This window comes from Xenopus laevis, chromosome 8S (genome assembly GCF_017654675.1).
Source record: "Xenopus laevis strain J_2021 chromosome 8S, Xenopus_laevis_v10.1, whole genome shotgun sequence".
Taxonomy (NCBI): Eukaryota; Metazoa; Chordata; class Amphibia; order Anura; family Pipidae; genus Xenopus; species Xenopus laevis.
Genome location: NC_054386.1, coordinates 88256374 through 88271948, shown reverse-complemented (window position 1 = coordinate 88271948; position 15575 = coordinate 88256374). Strand labels below are relative to the sequence as shown.

General features: G+C 41.5%; 2 protein-coding genes across 3 annotated transcripts in view; both read left to right on the top strand.

Moving 5' to 3' along the window:
• Positions 1–15575, top strand: part of LOC108700312 — a 782191-nt gene that overhangs the window by 94515 nt on the left and 672101 nt on the right. The window lies entirely within an intron of this gene.
• On the top strand, positions 4634–12718 carry LOC121397794 (DNA ligase 1-like). 2 transcript variants are annotated; one of them, XM_041575383.1, is made up of 5 exons: positions 4634–4838; positions 10694–10761; positions 11146–11304; positions 11945–12079; positions 12432–12718. In XM_041575383.1, the coding sequence occupies exons 1-5, from the start codon at positions 4786–4788 to the stop codon at positions 12623–12625; spliced, it is 609 nt and encodes a 202-aa protein (XP_041431317.1). In that variant the 5' UTR covers positions 4634–4785; the 3' UTR covers positions 12626–12718. The 2 variants fall into 2 exon arrangements, with proteins under 2 accessions (XP_041431317.1, XP_041431316.1); XM_041575382.1 differs by lacking the exon at positions 4634–4838 and adding an exon at positions 9311–9765 and having other exon boundaries at positions 12432–12699.

Genomic DNA, 15575 nt, shown 5'->3' with positions numbered 1-15575 from the left:
ATGAGTAAGCCCAATCCTTTAATTACAGGTAGCTCCGTTCCTCTATATTGATTTTGCCTAGGGCCCCGCCCACTTTCAAGCCCCACCCCATGTCTTGACCACCCCACAGTAAAAAGGCCACACAGACATCAGAGCAAAAACATTAAACCCCCATAAGCCATAAAAAGCCATTGGGCCCCCATGCAAGTAAAATAAAATATTTATGGCCTGCCCCCCCCCACAGGTTATAAAACGCTATTGGTGGCCAGGACCACCTACAAGTTATTAAAATCCACTGTTGACCAGGACCCCCCTTCAAGTTAAAAAAATAAATTGGTGGCCAGTTCCCCCAACAAGTTATAAAAAGCCATTAGTGATCAGTTGCCCCCCTAAAAGTGAAAAAAATTTGAATTGGCCTGGGCTCCCCACCCACAAGTTATAAAAGGCCATTGATGATCAGGGGGAAGGAAGGAAAAAAATGAAAGGGCCTGCATGCAAGATTTCTCTCCTATTCAGATTTCGATAACCTCATTGGTTCTTTAAGGATAAGTCCCGTTAAAACTGCATTGGGATTGGATAGGCTGAAGGGGAAGTTCTAACTTCCCCTATCCAATCCCTGTACAGCTTTACCGGGACTTATCCTTAAAGAACCAATGCGAGGACAGAGAATTGGAATAGGAGAAAAGTCTTGCGTGCATGGAGCTGCTGTCCAATAGTCTGATTCTGGCAGCATGATGAAAGCAGAGGGGCCCGGCTAATCAAGTAAGTGAAGCATGGCCGGGCCCCCCTTAGACACAAAACCCTGTGAGGCCCGGGACACCTGTCCCCCCTGATGGCGGCCCTGGGTACACGTGTGCTTATTCCCACAAGCACATTTATGGGAAGGGTAGCACAAATTAAGGGCCACATCCACATCTAAATTATTGCAAAGCTTTTAGAATTGGGCACGCAGGATATTCGGCCGTTTATATCTCCTGTGCGATAAGTCCCCAGAACGGTAGAGTGCGCATGTACAAACAAGTGGTGGTGGTGGGGGAGCAGAAGCAAGCAGGCGTGTGAGGGGTGGATGTACCATCTAAGGGGGACTTGGTCTTGGGATGCCCGGCTGGCAAATTCAGGCCTAGCCAGATCTGCACCAGTAGCCAAACATATCAATGAGGTTGTCATTTTTATTCTTTCAGCTCTTGACCCCGTGTCCACTGTTTCAACCTTGTTTCTAATTAAGTGTGGAATCCCTGGGTGGGTTTATCCAAAACCTGACTCATGCTGTATGCTGATATAAATATGCTTGAAGTGGCCACTTATTAAAAATATTCAAGAAAGCAAAATAAAGACAAAAGAGATCCTTTATTATTTTAAACATGAGCCCACCCTAAAACAAATGTGGCGTGCCCCTCAAATGGTTAAAAAAAGGTTAAAACAAAAATTTGTAAGATAATCCCACTTTAAAATATGAAAAAATGTCAGCTTTTTTAAATCATTTTAATAACTTTTCAGCACTGTCAATGAGGAAAATGAGATATTGAGGAGGATGTAGCTTCATCTTATCAGATGGCGAAGGAAACTCTGCCTGAAGGGGTAACATAATGGAAAATTCGCACTTTAGTGAATTTGCAGAATAACAATCATTCACATGAGCGAAAATTCACCTGTCTCTTTCACTAGCGAATTGTCCTCTACGCCTGTTTATACTGGAATATTAGGAATCAGGTTGGTAATGCAACAACATTGAGCAAATTCTTTTAAAATTTGATTTAAAATTAAATTTTAATTAATTAAATAATGAAGAACTTGTATAGAAAACATTATGATAGTTCTGGTATCTCAGGACTTCTGTTATCGGCCCTCCACCATGTAGAACAGAAACATTCTGGCCCTCGGTACCATAGAAGTTGGACAGCACTGGTGTAGCTTATAGGCTAGGGACAGCCTCTTGCTTTTGAGCCCTACCAATAGGTTATTCCCTCGCTCCTGTGCAATATGATGGAACATTACAGACAAAAATAAACTTATTATTGAGCCATGTATTCCTCAAATAGGCATTTGGGCCAGTGCATTTAGGGCAAACCTTGATGAGATCTGGGCCCGTGCAGCTGGCACAGGAATCCGCTGGCTCAGCTCACTGACAGATCAATAAGGGTAATAGGTAAGTTAATTCTAATAACCACTTGCAGCATAGCAGAAACACTAAACAGGGCATTCGTTTGCTCACTTATTATGAACATTCTTTGCTGCTTATAGGATTGAACTTTTTTGTAAGACATAAGTTTCCTTTATGTTATGACTTATGTTATGAATGACTGACTACTACTATTATTTGGTCTCTTCTAATCTATATTGAAAACCTTAGGACTGGGGGTCTTTTTGATGAGACCACAATATAACTTTTCTTCTGGACTATGGTATTTAATTTTGTTGTAGGAGCAGAACTACACACCACTCCTTTACTTTTAAATAGCAGGGGACCTTTTTACCCATAAAGTGGATCACCGCACCAGAGGCCTCCCATTCAGACTAGAGGAAAAGAACTTTCATTTGAAGCAACGTAGGGGGTTCTTCACAGTCAGGACAGTGAGGTTGTGGAATGCACTGCCGGGTGATGTTGTGATGCTGATTCATTTAATGACTTTAAGAGGGGCTTGGATGATTGCTTGGGCAGACATAATATCAAAGGCTATTGTGATACTAAAATCTACAGTAGTATAGATATGGGTATATATATAATTTATATGAGTATATGGAGGGCTCAGTGTCAGTGTGTGTGTGTATGGATGCTGGGTTTTATTTGGAGGGGTTGAACTTGATGGACTTTGGTCTTTTTTCAATCCTATCTAACTATGTAATTATCTTATGTGTGCACTGGCAGGCACAGCATGGGCCATCAATGCACATAAAATCTGCCAGTCACTTTTCCACCTGTTAATTAAAACTACTAACACTAAGGGTTTATTTTCTAAACTCTGAATGCAAAAATCACGAAAAATTTGTGTGTTTTTTTCATAACATCTGACTTTTAAAAAAAAAAAAAAATCACACATTTTTCAGAATTTATTAAACCCCAAGGATGGAAAAGTCTGAATCTGAAAATCCGGCATCTCAGACCTGTCAAGGTTGCATATAAGTCAATGGGAGAAGTCACAATTACTTTTTGATGTGTGCTGGGTTTCGTGCAATACCCCCGGTCAAAAATCTGAATTTTTGGGTTAAAAATCCGAAAACATTGTGAAAATCTTATTTTTTCCCACAAAGCAAATTTTTGGAAAAATTTAATAATAAATAAGTGTAAAAAACCTGAGCGGATTTGATCGCAGTTTGTAGCAGAAAATATTGAGATAAATTCGGCCTTTGACTACTGCAGCACAAATATGGCAGATTCTTTATACTGAAACATTGGGAATCAGGTTGGTAATGTAACAACATTGAAGAAATCCTTTTAAAATTACAATCACAATCACAATGCCAAGTGAAATTTCCCCATCCTGTATCCTGAGCTCTAACTATTCATTTTTCAGTTGGAGAAGAAGAGTGAACAAGTCAGTCATGGCTTATTCAATCTCTATCCAAATTATTATTTCTATATTACTCAATATTTCATTATTTTTGCTGTGGGCTTCCCGGTTTGGAGACTGGATGGTAATTATATTTATTTTGAGTTTTATTTTTTTTTATTTTGGGAAGAGATGTAAGTGAGAAGTAGTGTGTATAGTAAGGTGGGAGGGTGTCAGGAAAAGGAGCTGGAACTGTGGCACAGGGGAATTTTGTTTGTATATGTTTTTTTCTTTACGTTCATATAACAATAAATGTTATAAAGGCAGTATTTTGCACAATGCACAAGATACTGTAATCACCCTTTAATGAAAACCCTTTAGGGCCAGGGCACACGTCGCTATTTCGAGAAATTAGTTGCCCAGCGACAAATCGCTTCTACTTCGCACGACTAATCTCCCTGACCTGCCCTTACCTTTAATGAAAAGAAAATCACCCTTTAATGAAAGATTAAACAGGATCCCCTATTCTCTGGTTCACCCCACAGGGTCTGTTTCCTCTATAGTTACGCCACTGTGTGTATCTATATATTAATTCATTTTCATTGTATTCATCTAATTGTAATGTCTCAACTAATGGTATTTATTCCTTACAGGACCCAGTGATCAGAAGGCAGATTGTACTACATCCGATTCTATGAAACAATTAGGTAAAGTTGCACAACTTATTGAAACATGCCAATTACATGTCACTTGCAATAACCCTAATCATTAATACATAATGGGCCTCTGTTAGTTTTATTTGTATTTCTATTTTTCTTCACCTCTTCTATTTTCCCTGTCATTTTAAATTATTTGTACATTTTATTTCTAGTCCTGTTTATTCCTATTCTCTCAATTGATTGTGTTAATTCCATTATATACAGTAATTATTCACTAAACTCTAATATTTCCCTTTTCCATTTGCTTTTTCCACCAACCACATTTCCCCTTTATTCTGGTATCTCAGGACAAATGCTCTCTCAGCCCTACACTTCTATAGTGATATATGATAAACCTATTCTACATATTTCTAGCACTTACACATTCATACTCTTCATTAACTTATTTTCTTGTTTAGTTTTAGAGATCCCTAAACCGTATAAGAGAAAATTAATTAATACTTACCGAGATTTTCTTTTCCTGGCCATACCCCCTGGCAGCATAACAATTTGGGTTTTATCCCTGTACTGGTCGGACACAGAAGGGTTAACAAGCAACCTTACAAATACCCACCCCCTTCCCGCCCTCACCAGTCTTTACCTGATGTACTGGACGGACAATGAAAAGGGTGGGCATGCTGCCAGGGGGTATGGCCAGGAAAAGAAAATCTCGGTAAGTATTAATTAATTTTCTCTTTTCCTGGCCATCCCCTGGCAGCATAACAATTTGGGTTAGTACCCTAGCAATTAAATGGGAGGGCAACTGAATGATGCTTGATAACAGAATTTAATTAGGTTACAGCTGTGGCCTGCAGTACTGAACGTCCAAACTGCGCCAAAGACGCAGATCTAATATCTAATTTGTAATGTTTAATAAATGTGTTTGGAGTAGCCCATGTTGCAGCCCTGCAAATTGACTCAGGTTGTGCTCCTGCTTCTGCTGCCCATGACGATGCAACGGCCCTTGTGGAATGTGCTTTGATCCCCTCAGGCACCGGCTTACCCTGTTCTTTATAGGATTTCTGTATTGCCGTCACTATCCATCTCCTCAATGTTGCAGTTTTGGCTGCCTCTCCCTTCCTAGCCCCTGCTGGGACTATAAACAGCCTATCAGTCTTCCTGATGCCCTCAGTCCTTTGGAGGTACATCCGTAGACAGGCATGCACATCTAGAGATCTCCATCTCGATTCCTCTTGTGTCCCAACCTCCGGAATGAAGGCTGGTAAAACAATCGGCTCATTCATGTGCAGAGAAGAGACTACCTTAGGCAGGAATTGTAATATCGGTCTAAGGACCACTGAATCCGCTTTGAAGATAGTATAAGGAGGCTTAGATGATAAAGCTTGTAGCTCACATGCTCTCCTGGCTGATGTCAGAGCTACTAATAGGACAGTTTTTAGGGTGGCATTCCATAGTGTGGCCTGTTCAAGAGGTTCAAAAGGGCTATCCACAAGAGCATTCAGGACTAAAGGCAAGTCCCAAACCGGAGTGAGTGGCTTAAGTGGTGGAACAATCCTGATTGCTGCTTGAAAGAATCTGGAAACCAAGGGTTCCACTATCCATCTTCTTCCCAGAATCGCGGATAATGCTGACAATTGTATTCTGAGTGTACTCAGGCTCAGACCCTTCTCTAGGCCTGACTGTAGGAACTCAAGAATGTTTGGCACTGATGGGTTCCACAAATCCACAAAATTCTCACTTGCCCATGCCTGAAACACTTCCCAGATCATGTAATACCGGTGAGACGTATTTGCCTTCCTTGACCTCAACAATGTGTTAATCACAGCCTCAGAACAGCCTTGTTGTCTTAACCTTCCCCTCTCAGCTTCCAAGCCATCAGGTTCAACCTGGCGGGGTTCGGATACCACAGAGACCCCTGAGACAGAAGATCCTCCCTGTCTGGTAGGCGAAAGGGATTGTCTGCCGCCATCCTCCTCAACAATGGATACCACGGGCGACGTGGCCAGTCTGGAAGTACCACCACTGCTTCCATCCTGGTGAAAAAGATCTTCTGTAGAACTCTGAATATCAATGGAAAGGGGGGAAAGACATATGCACATAGACCTGTCCAATCCTGGACTAGCGCATCCACTGCTGTCGACTGGGGACAAGGGAACCTGGAGAAGAAGTTCCTCACTTTCCGGTTCAAGGCTGTAGCCATCAGGTCTACCTTCGGGCATCCCCACCTGGTTATGATCATAGTGAATACTTCTGGGTGAAGACTCCACTCTCCACCGTCGATCCGCCTCCTGCTGAGGAGATCTGCCTGTACATTCATTACTCCCGGTATATGAAGAGCAGTGATGTGTAGTAAATGATTTTGAGCAAACTCCATGATCGGAAGTAATTCTGTCATCATACTGAGGCTCCCTGTGCCTCCCTGTCTCTTTATATATGTGACTGCTGCCACATTGTCCGAGCGGACTCTGACAGAGTGACCTAGTAGCTCTTTCCTGAAAGCCTGAAGTGCACATGCCACTGCCCTCAGCTCGAGGATATTTGATGGAAGATAGGACAGCTCCCTGGCCCAAGTCCCTTGGACTGACAGATCTGCTATGTGGGCTCCCCATCCTTGACCTGAAGCATCGGTGAACAGCTCTACATATTCCGGCTCCTGCAGAGGCATTCCTCTCCTTAGGTTGAACAGAGTTGCCCACCACTGCAGATGATGCTTCAGCTTCCAAGGCAACCATATTGTCTGATTCCAGTTCAACTCTTGATGCTTCCATTGGTCCAAGAATACACGCTGGATTGGGCGCATTTGCCATCTTGCCCATTTGACCAGTCCTATTGTTGATGTCAGGGAGCTCAAATATTTCATTAATTGTCTGGCAGATAGATAGTCTAGTTCCAGCATGGTCAAAGTCATCTCCCTGACCTTGGAGATTCTTGCCTGAGGAAGAGATATCATTCCTAAGACTGTGTCTATAGAAGCTCCTAAGTATGTTAATCTTTGGACTGGACTCAACTGACTTTTGGTCTCGTTGAGAATCCATCCGAACTCTTGGAGAGTTGCTTTGACCTTGTCTCTGTGCTGTATTAAGATGTCTTTTTGTCTTGCCACTAATAAGAGGTCGTCTAGATAGTGATATAATTCTAGACCCTCTTCTCGAAGCTTTGCAATAACCAGCACCAGCACCTTGGTAAATGTTCTGGGAGATGTGGCCAGCCCGAAGGGCAGGCAAGTGAACTGTAGATGATGACAACCTATTGCAAAACGAAGAAACCTTTGATGTTCTAAGGCCACCGGCACATGCAAATAGGCGTCCTTCAAATCGATTGTACAAAGCCAGTCTCCCCTGTGTATGGCTGCCTTTATAGTCTGAATCGTCTCCATTTTGAAGCTTTGGATCTTTAGTCCCTTGTTCAGCTTCCTTAAATCCAAAATGGGCCTCATCTCGCCTGAAGCCTTCTCTACCAGAAACAGAGGGGAATAAAATCCTCTTCCCCTCTCTTCTAATGGAACCTCTACTGCTGCCCCCTTGAGAAGTAAGTCGGAAATGTATTGCTTCATAATTTCCCTGCTCGCCACAGATCGTGGCCAAGGGGTAACAAAAAAATTGTGAGGGATTGGCTTCTGTATGAATTCCAGCCGGTAACCCCTTCTCACAATGGACAGAACCCAGGAGTCCTGAAAATGTCTCGCCCAGACTTCCTGAAATTGAAGAAGCCTTGCTCCTACTCTTGGAAGCTGGACAGGCCTCCCGTCATTGTGACTTCTGCTGGGACTTGGGAGATCTTGGGGCCTTGGCCTTTCCACCTCGAAAAAAACCAGACTGCCCTGTCTTCCAAGATGATGACCTAAAAGTCTCCCTACCAGGCCTATAAGCTTTAAAGTCGTCCTTTTTCTTTGAAAAATACCTGTCTGATTGACGTTTTGGGGGATCTTTAAATCTCCTTGGAGCCTGTGGAAGGAATGTGCTCTTTCCTCCAGATGATTTGGATATTATATCCTCCAAAGCTTTGCCAAATAACATCTTGCCCTCAAATGGTAGCCTGCATAATGCATTCTTTGAGGCAGTGTCTGCAAACCAGTACTTAAGCCAAAGGGCTCTACGAGCCACTACTGATGAGGCCATAGATCTCGCAGACAATCTTGTTAAATCGCCAGCGGCCCCCAGGCAAAAAGATGTCGCCAGTCTCAGATCCTCCAGAGCTGCCAAAATCTTCTCACGAGGCTCCCCTTCTCTGGTCCTCTGCACTAAATCCTCTATCCACATTGACAGGGCCTTGATCACTGAAACTAATGATACTGCCGGTCTCAACATGGCTCCAGTCATCATGTATAACTTTTTTAATTCTGTTTCCATCCTTCTCTCCATTGGCTGTTTCAGGGCGGAAACATCGTCTATTGGTAGTGCAGTCTTTCTGGACAATCTAGCTACTGGAGCATCAACTGTTGGAGGATTGCTCCAAATTTCCTGGGATTCTGGAGGAAAGGGATATAGCTTCTCCATCTTTGCCTCTACCGGAACTTTCCTAGACATCCTTTGCCATTCTGCAGAAATGACATCTTGCACCTCCTTATGCACTGGGAAGACATGTTTTTTCTTCCTGGCAAAAAACACACCTGTGTCTGTTTGGTCCTGCTCCTCAAGGACTAATGTGTGTCTCACTGCCTTAATAAGGTCTGGAACAAATTTCATATCAAAAAATGAATTCTCTTCCTCCTCATCTGAAGAAGAAGAGTCTGAGTTAATCACCTCAATCTGATTAGAATGCGGGTCAGCAGGCATCTGATTTTCAGAACCCTTTGCCTCTTGAATTCCTAAGGCTACTGCCTGTTTAATCCAGGCTAATAAGTCTGACTGAGAAGCATCCTTAGACGTTGAAGGAATGTCTTGAGCAGGTATACGCTTCTGAGCAGGTGGAATATCAGCGTCACCTTCCAAAATCTCTGCAATACAGTCACCACATAATCTCTTGCCCGGTAATGTAGGCTTTTTGCAGGCTTTACAGGCTCTAATGTCCTTATCCTGAGATCTTTGCCTTTTCCTGGCAGTATCTTCAACAGGTGAAGTAAGCCTAGAGTGACAAACACCCAATTAGTAATGCACTTTTTTCGACGCAAAAACACTCAGTAGCTCTAAACCCACCGTGAAGCCTTCGAGGTAGCAGCTTTCTCGGCAGCCGGATCCATCACAGATGCGTCAATGCGGGTGCAAAGGCAAAACTGCACCCGTTCGGAGGCAAAATAAGGCGCCCTTTGATGACGTATATGCTTTCTTGCGCCACTACAGACGCAACCTCCCCCCGGCTGTACAGGGACCCACTCCTGAGAAGGCGCTATGGCGATCACAACGGAGGGGCTTCAGGCAGAGAAAGTGCATGAAAAACTGTGCCTGGAATCTGGTCCCGAAGAACCAAGTGGGTAGAGCATACAAATCCCCGGTCCGGCCAGGACAGAAGGAAAAAAGACTGGTGAGGGCGGGAAGGGGGTGGGTATTTGTAAGGTTGCTTGTTAACCCTTCTGTGTCCGACCAGTACAGGGATAAAACCCAAATTGTTATGCTGCCAGGGGATGGCCAGGAAATCCGTTTGGCTGGAGCATGCATTAGTTTGTTGATAATTGGACTTCTGGCATTAAGCATTCGTTTCTGGTGAGTTCTTTAAAGGGATACTGACTTTTTAAAAATAGTGTGAGAATCCTGGGGTTCGACTAATTTTTGCACCAGGTCTAGTAACCTAAAACACCAACCAGATCTTCAGTTTAAACAGATGATCAGTAAATGCTATCTGCTATTTGGTTGGTCACCACACCTTGGGCAAACCTTGGACTTTTTCATAGTGCTTAAAGGGATTTTATAGCCCCTATAGATAAACAGTTAGGGGTTATTTACTAAACTGTGAATGGAAAAATCCTGAAAAATTGTGATATTTTTTCTTATAAAATTTGACTTTTTGGAATTTATTAAACCCTGAGGATGGAAAAGTCCAAATTAGAAAATCCGGCATCTCAGGCCTGTCGAGGTTGCATATAAGTCAATGGGAGGCCCAATGATTTTTTGATGTGCAATACCTCTGAAGTATTCAGAGTCTGCAGGCAAAAAACCATAAGAAATCTGAGTTTTCGGGTGAAAAATCCCCAAAAAATCGTGAAAATCTGAATTTTTTTTCCTGCAAAACAAATTTCTGGGAAAATGTAATAATAAATAATACGTAAAAAAGCCAAGCAGATTTGATTTTGTAGCAGAAAATATTGAGATAAAATCAGACTTTGATAAATAACCCCCTAACATTCATTTTATTGCTCTTCAACTTCTAAGTGAAATATATTGCCATAGTAAGATTGTTATATAAAGCTATACAGTACATGTAGTGATTTCTATATTCTGGTCTTTATAACATCTTGCTGTTGAGCCAAGCCAATCAGTATGAAATTGAATATCTCAGAAACCACGATTAAAAGTTCTCAGAATAAATTTACACCAATTCATATTTTGAGGTTTAGCTCCCCTTTTAGATTTCTAGAGACAGTGTAGGGTTTAATTTGCACAGAAACAAATCATTTTATCTTTTCTTTCCCAGCAACAAGCATGTGAAAGAATTAAAAAAACGTGAGGAAGAGGTGCGGAGTCTTCAAGTAGTTGAACCAGGTAAAATTCTGTCCGTTTATTTTTGTCTGTGAAGGTTTTCCCCAATAAATCTCTGAAATGGGTTCATATAGATCAAATGGCAATGCCCCTATAGAGTAAGAATATCCAGGACTGACGAGAAGCATTATAACAAATAGGAGGGCTGCTGGAGTGATTAGGAAGGCTCTCTAAACTGAATTTGACTCATCATCACAAAAATGAGCGTGCAATAAAGCAACTATATAATTATTAATATCTATTATAATATATCTAGTAACCCCTAACAACCAATTAGCAGTTAGCATTTTGGTTTAATGTGATATTTGAGAGCAAACATTTGACTGGTTATTATAGGTTGCTGTAAAGCAAAATCAGAGATAAAATGTCTAAACTTTTACTTTTTAGGAGTAAAAATACACATAGGAGAAGAAGGGAACTCTAAGGAAAATGAAGTGACTCCTAATAAAGAAAATAATAATAAAGTGGGAGAAATACCAGAGTCTGCTACAATAACGGATGTCCCTCAAGAGAACTGTGCTGAAACAGATAAAGAGATTATAGATGGTAAGTACCAACTAAGATGAGTGAAGGGGAAGAGGAGTTATTTTTGGTCAGCCAACAGCTAAAACAGCAGATTCTAAGGGGGTTATTTACTAAACTCTGAATAAAAAAATCACGAAAAATTTGTGATTTTTTTTTTAAATAAAAATCAGACTTTTAAAAAATCATGAATTTTTCGGGAATTTATTAAACCCCAAGGATGGAAAAGTCCAAATCAGAAAATCTGACAATGTTTTGATGTGTTCTGGGTTTTGTGCAATACCCTGAAGTTGTCAGGCAAAAATCTGAGTTTTCAGTGAAAAATCCTAAAAAATTGTGAAAATCAGATGAAAAATCTGAAAAATTTTGAAAATCTGATATTTTTCCCCCAAAGCATATTTTTGGGAAACTGTAATAATAAATAAGCATAAAAAACCTGAGCGGATTTGAGCGGAGTTTGAAGCAGAAAATATTGAGATAAATTCGGACTTTGATAAATAACCCCCTTAAACTTGAGATCCAGTAACCCATATCAACCGGCAGTTACTATTTTCTGATCTGCTGTTTAAATCACAAATCTGACTGGTTAATATGGGTTTCCATGGAGCAAAGGTTTGCCCATTATCATAGTAACCTCATTAATTAATTGAACTTTTCTTTACAGTTGAATCACAGCACATGAACGAAGATACCACTGAAAAACAAAAAAAGAAAAACTGGAGGAAATATCTTCCTTTTACTAAAAAAACCAATCCACCTCCTGAGAACGGTGTGGAAACAGATAAAGAGCTAAAGGAAAGTAAGTACAACTAAGTGAAAGGGGGAGATAAAGGTTAAATATATCAGCTTTATAATATAAAGGATAAGAATTTAAATTAAGGAAAAAATATGTTAAATTAAAAAATACAATTCCAGCCTCTAAGATAATGGTTTGGAGCAGAGTTTTGGTCTCTAACCAGAACTAAAGAACTACATGTAGGGTAACACTGACATCGTTTTCTTACTTTTACCATCTTGTCCTACTGCTGCCGACTTTACCTACTAAACCTGATTTTCCTCACTCTTCCAATCTACAACCACAATCCACTATGTATAAGGCTCAGCAGTATGGGGGGTGGTTACACGTTATACTAATCAATATTATCTTGTAGGTGGGAAGAAACTACTAAAACTACTAAAACTACTAAAAGTAGTAAAACCACGAAAACCAGAATTAGCAGAGGAAGCAGATGGACAGAACAAGAAAGTTCATGAAACGCAAGTAGAGGAAGTTGATAAAAAGAAGAAAAAAAGAATATGGAAATGGAAAAAGAAAAGGGCAGAAATGACACTTCTCCCATACTAAAAAATCGAAGGAGGAGCAGTTCAAAATAAAAAATGGAACAACGACAGCCCTTTCCTTGTGAGGCAATTACGGGCGACTTTGGAAAACGATTTACATTTTAGCCAGCGGAAGACAGGGGAAGACAGATCGGGGAGATTAGTTGCCGCGAAGAAGAGGAGATTTGTCGCCTGGCCAATAGAATCAGTGTGACCTTTAAACATTGATAATGTTTATAATCTATTGTTGTTCCCTAGTTCATCCTTCCTGACACATTTTTCTTCATCTGTGAGACAGTTCCTCTGTCATTTCCTCTCCCTGCACCTGTTCCATATTCTCCCCGCACTCCATTTTTTGTAGTTCCCCTGTCCTCCATGCTCCTTCTTCCATCCTGTCCCCCTGCTTTCATCATCCGCTCCAACGCTCACCCAATGGACTCACTAACTAGATGATAAAGTCTACACATGGAAATAAACATTGGACATTTTTATTTTCTTGTTTTGGTTGCCATTTAATTAAATGTAGGCGACATTATGAAGGGGACTAACATGTAATCACACTTTTTGTGCTGGAAAACTTTACAAGGTCCCAGATTTTGATGAGATGGTTGCTTATTCAAGGTAATTTTACTGGGAGGGAAAAGTCCTTTTCATTTCATGTTGTCACATGTAGGGATCTCCCATTCTAACAAGTCTTTGGCACAAACCTGTGTCTGTCCCCACAGGCCACCGTATCAGTCACATGGCAGTGATTGGGTTTTTGTGATAATAATGATATTTACAACACTATTCCATAAGGGAGGCGTGATAATCATCTGGAATTGCCTTGGGTGCAATTTGCCCAGCATCCTTTTCACTAATAATACTAATACAATTCCCTGTGTACTATCGACTGTCTCTCAACTTCCAAGTATCTCTGCGGACCTTATTGTTTTACTTTATTTTATTACGATATTTTCAGTGTACAAATTGGGCTATTTTTGGGCTACTTTTAAAATGGCTTTTGGCTACTTTTTGGCTACTTTTTTTGATAGTCTTTGGCAGTGTCGGACTGGCCCACCGGGATTCCAGGAAAGCTCTCGGTGGGCCCAGGTGTTTTTGGGCCCTTGTGCTGCTAACCATATTGCCTATTTCATGGCCATTCCCTATTTCTTTGAAAACAAAGAGGCTTAATAGATGGAATAATAGATTATAGTATGTAAAGAATATAGAAAAGGAGAATAGAGGTTGAGTAAGGAGAAGAAGAAGAATAGTACTGAGAGTGGGCCCCTGGTCTAAGGGTTTTTGGTGGAGCAGCTTTTGTAGGCACCCACAATACACTTGTACTGCCAGAGGCACAGTCATTTAATAGGGGAAGTTGGTAGTGGGCAAAGTAGGGCAGTGGGTGAAACAAAGTCCAATATTATTGTCTAAAGACTCAGCTACAGAGCTGGATGGGGTCAAAATAGTCCCTGGCATTCAAAGTACACAGAGGCCCAGCTAGGGTTGCCACCTTTTCCAGGGGAAAAATACCGGCCTTCTTAAATATTTATATTTTTTCCCTATTAATAACATTGGAATCAACCATCATTTTTACCTGCCAGGCTGGTAAAATACCGGCCAGATGGTAATCCTAGGCCCAGCATCGGACTGGGGGGAGGGGTGGGCCGCCAGCCCCTGGGGTCCACTAGTCGCAAAACCCCCTCTGGCAAACACCCCCCCCCAGCTAGGATTGCCACCTGGCCATAGGGTTGCCACCTTTCTAGTCCCGGGCCTTTGCGGCCTCACTGCAAATCCGGGCCTGGCCCTACCTCCAGCAGTGGGAACCTGGGGGGGGGGGATGAAGGCCTGGCCATTAAAAAAGATAAATATATTGGAAGGCCTGTATTTTTTTACAGAAAAGGTGGCAAACCTAGGCGGGGTCCAAAAGAGCCTACCAGGTTTTGCCTGGCCTCCAGCCATCCCAGTCCAACCCTGCAGAGGCCCCAAATAGACTCCCACCAGCTCAATAAACAGTGAGTGTCTATAACAGTGATCCCCAAACAGTGTCTCAGAAGCAACATGTTGCTCTCCAACCCCTTGGATGTTGCTCTCAGTGACCTCAAGGCAGCTGCTTATTTTTGAATTCCAGGCTTTAGTTGCGTAAAAACCAGATGTACTGCCAAACATAGTCTCCTGTAGGCTACCAAATAGCCAGTAACAGCCCATAATTGGAATCCCAGGAACTTTTTGCATGCTTGTTATGTATACCTCCCAACTGTCAATCAATAATTAATAGGGTAATTCACTTTCATTAGCAAAATTGTTATAACTGAAAAAAACACAGAAATGTGTTCAACCTTTCATAACCTGCCAATTTTTGTAAAATGAACAAGGTCATTAGGGGGTGTGGCCACAAAAATGAGTGTGACCAAAAACATTTTTTTTGTCCCTCTTTTATTTCCAAAATGTTGCTAATGTTATGTTCTCCTTTTTTTAATATTGGAATGGGGCTCATGGGTATAAACAGTTGGGGATCCCTGATCTATAGAATCTTACAGCAGCTCCCACTGAATTTCAAATTGACCAATCCTTTTGGACAAGGGCTGCATTTGCTTCTAACAGCTGAGGTCTCAGAATGCATTGCTTTTGTTTTATAGTTGAGCAGCAGCTGATGGGTTAGGGTGCCATGATTAATACAATTAATAGGGCCCTGTAAAATCTGTTTTACCCTGGGTGTAGCCACTTAACCTTGAGTTGCACTACCAGCTAAATGAATGTGACCTTTATGGCAGCAGTAAGGATATTAGGTTGATGTACACAGCTGAAATTGAAACTCACGATTACTCTTAAAGCGAAAAAAACTTTATTAAATGTTCACCCGTCTCAGAACTCTATAAATACACTTAAATCTAAGAAGAGAGTATGTACATATCGCTGGGTTCAAAACTCAGGTGGCCCTCAGCTGGTATTTTACTGGCCTAGCTTGATTGACACCAATTGTACACAAAAAAGGA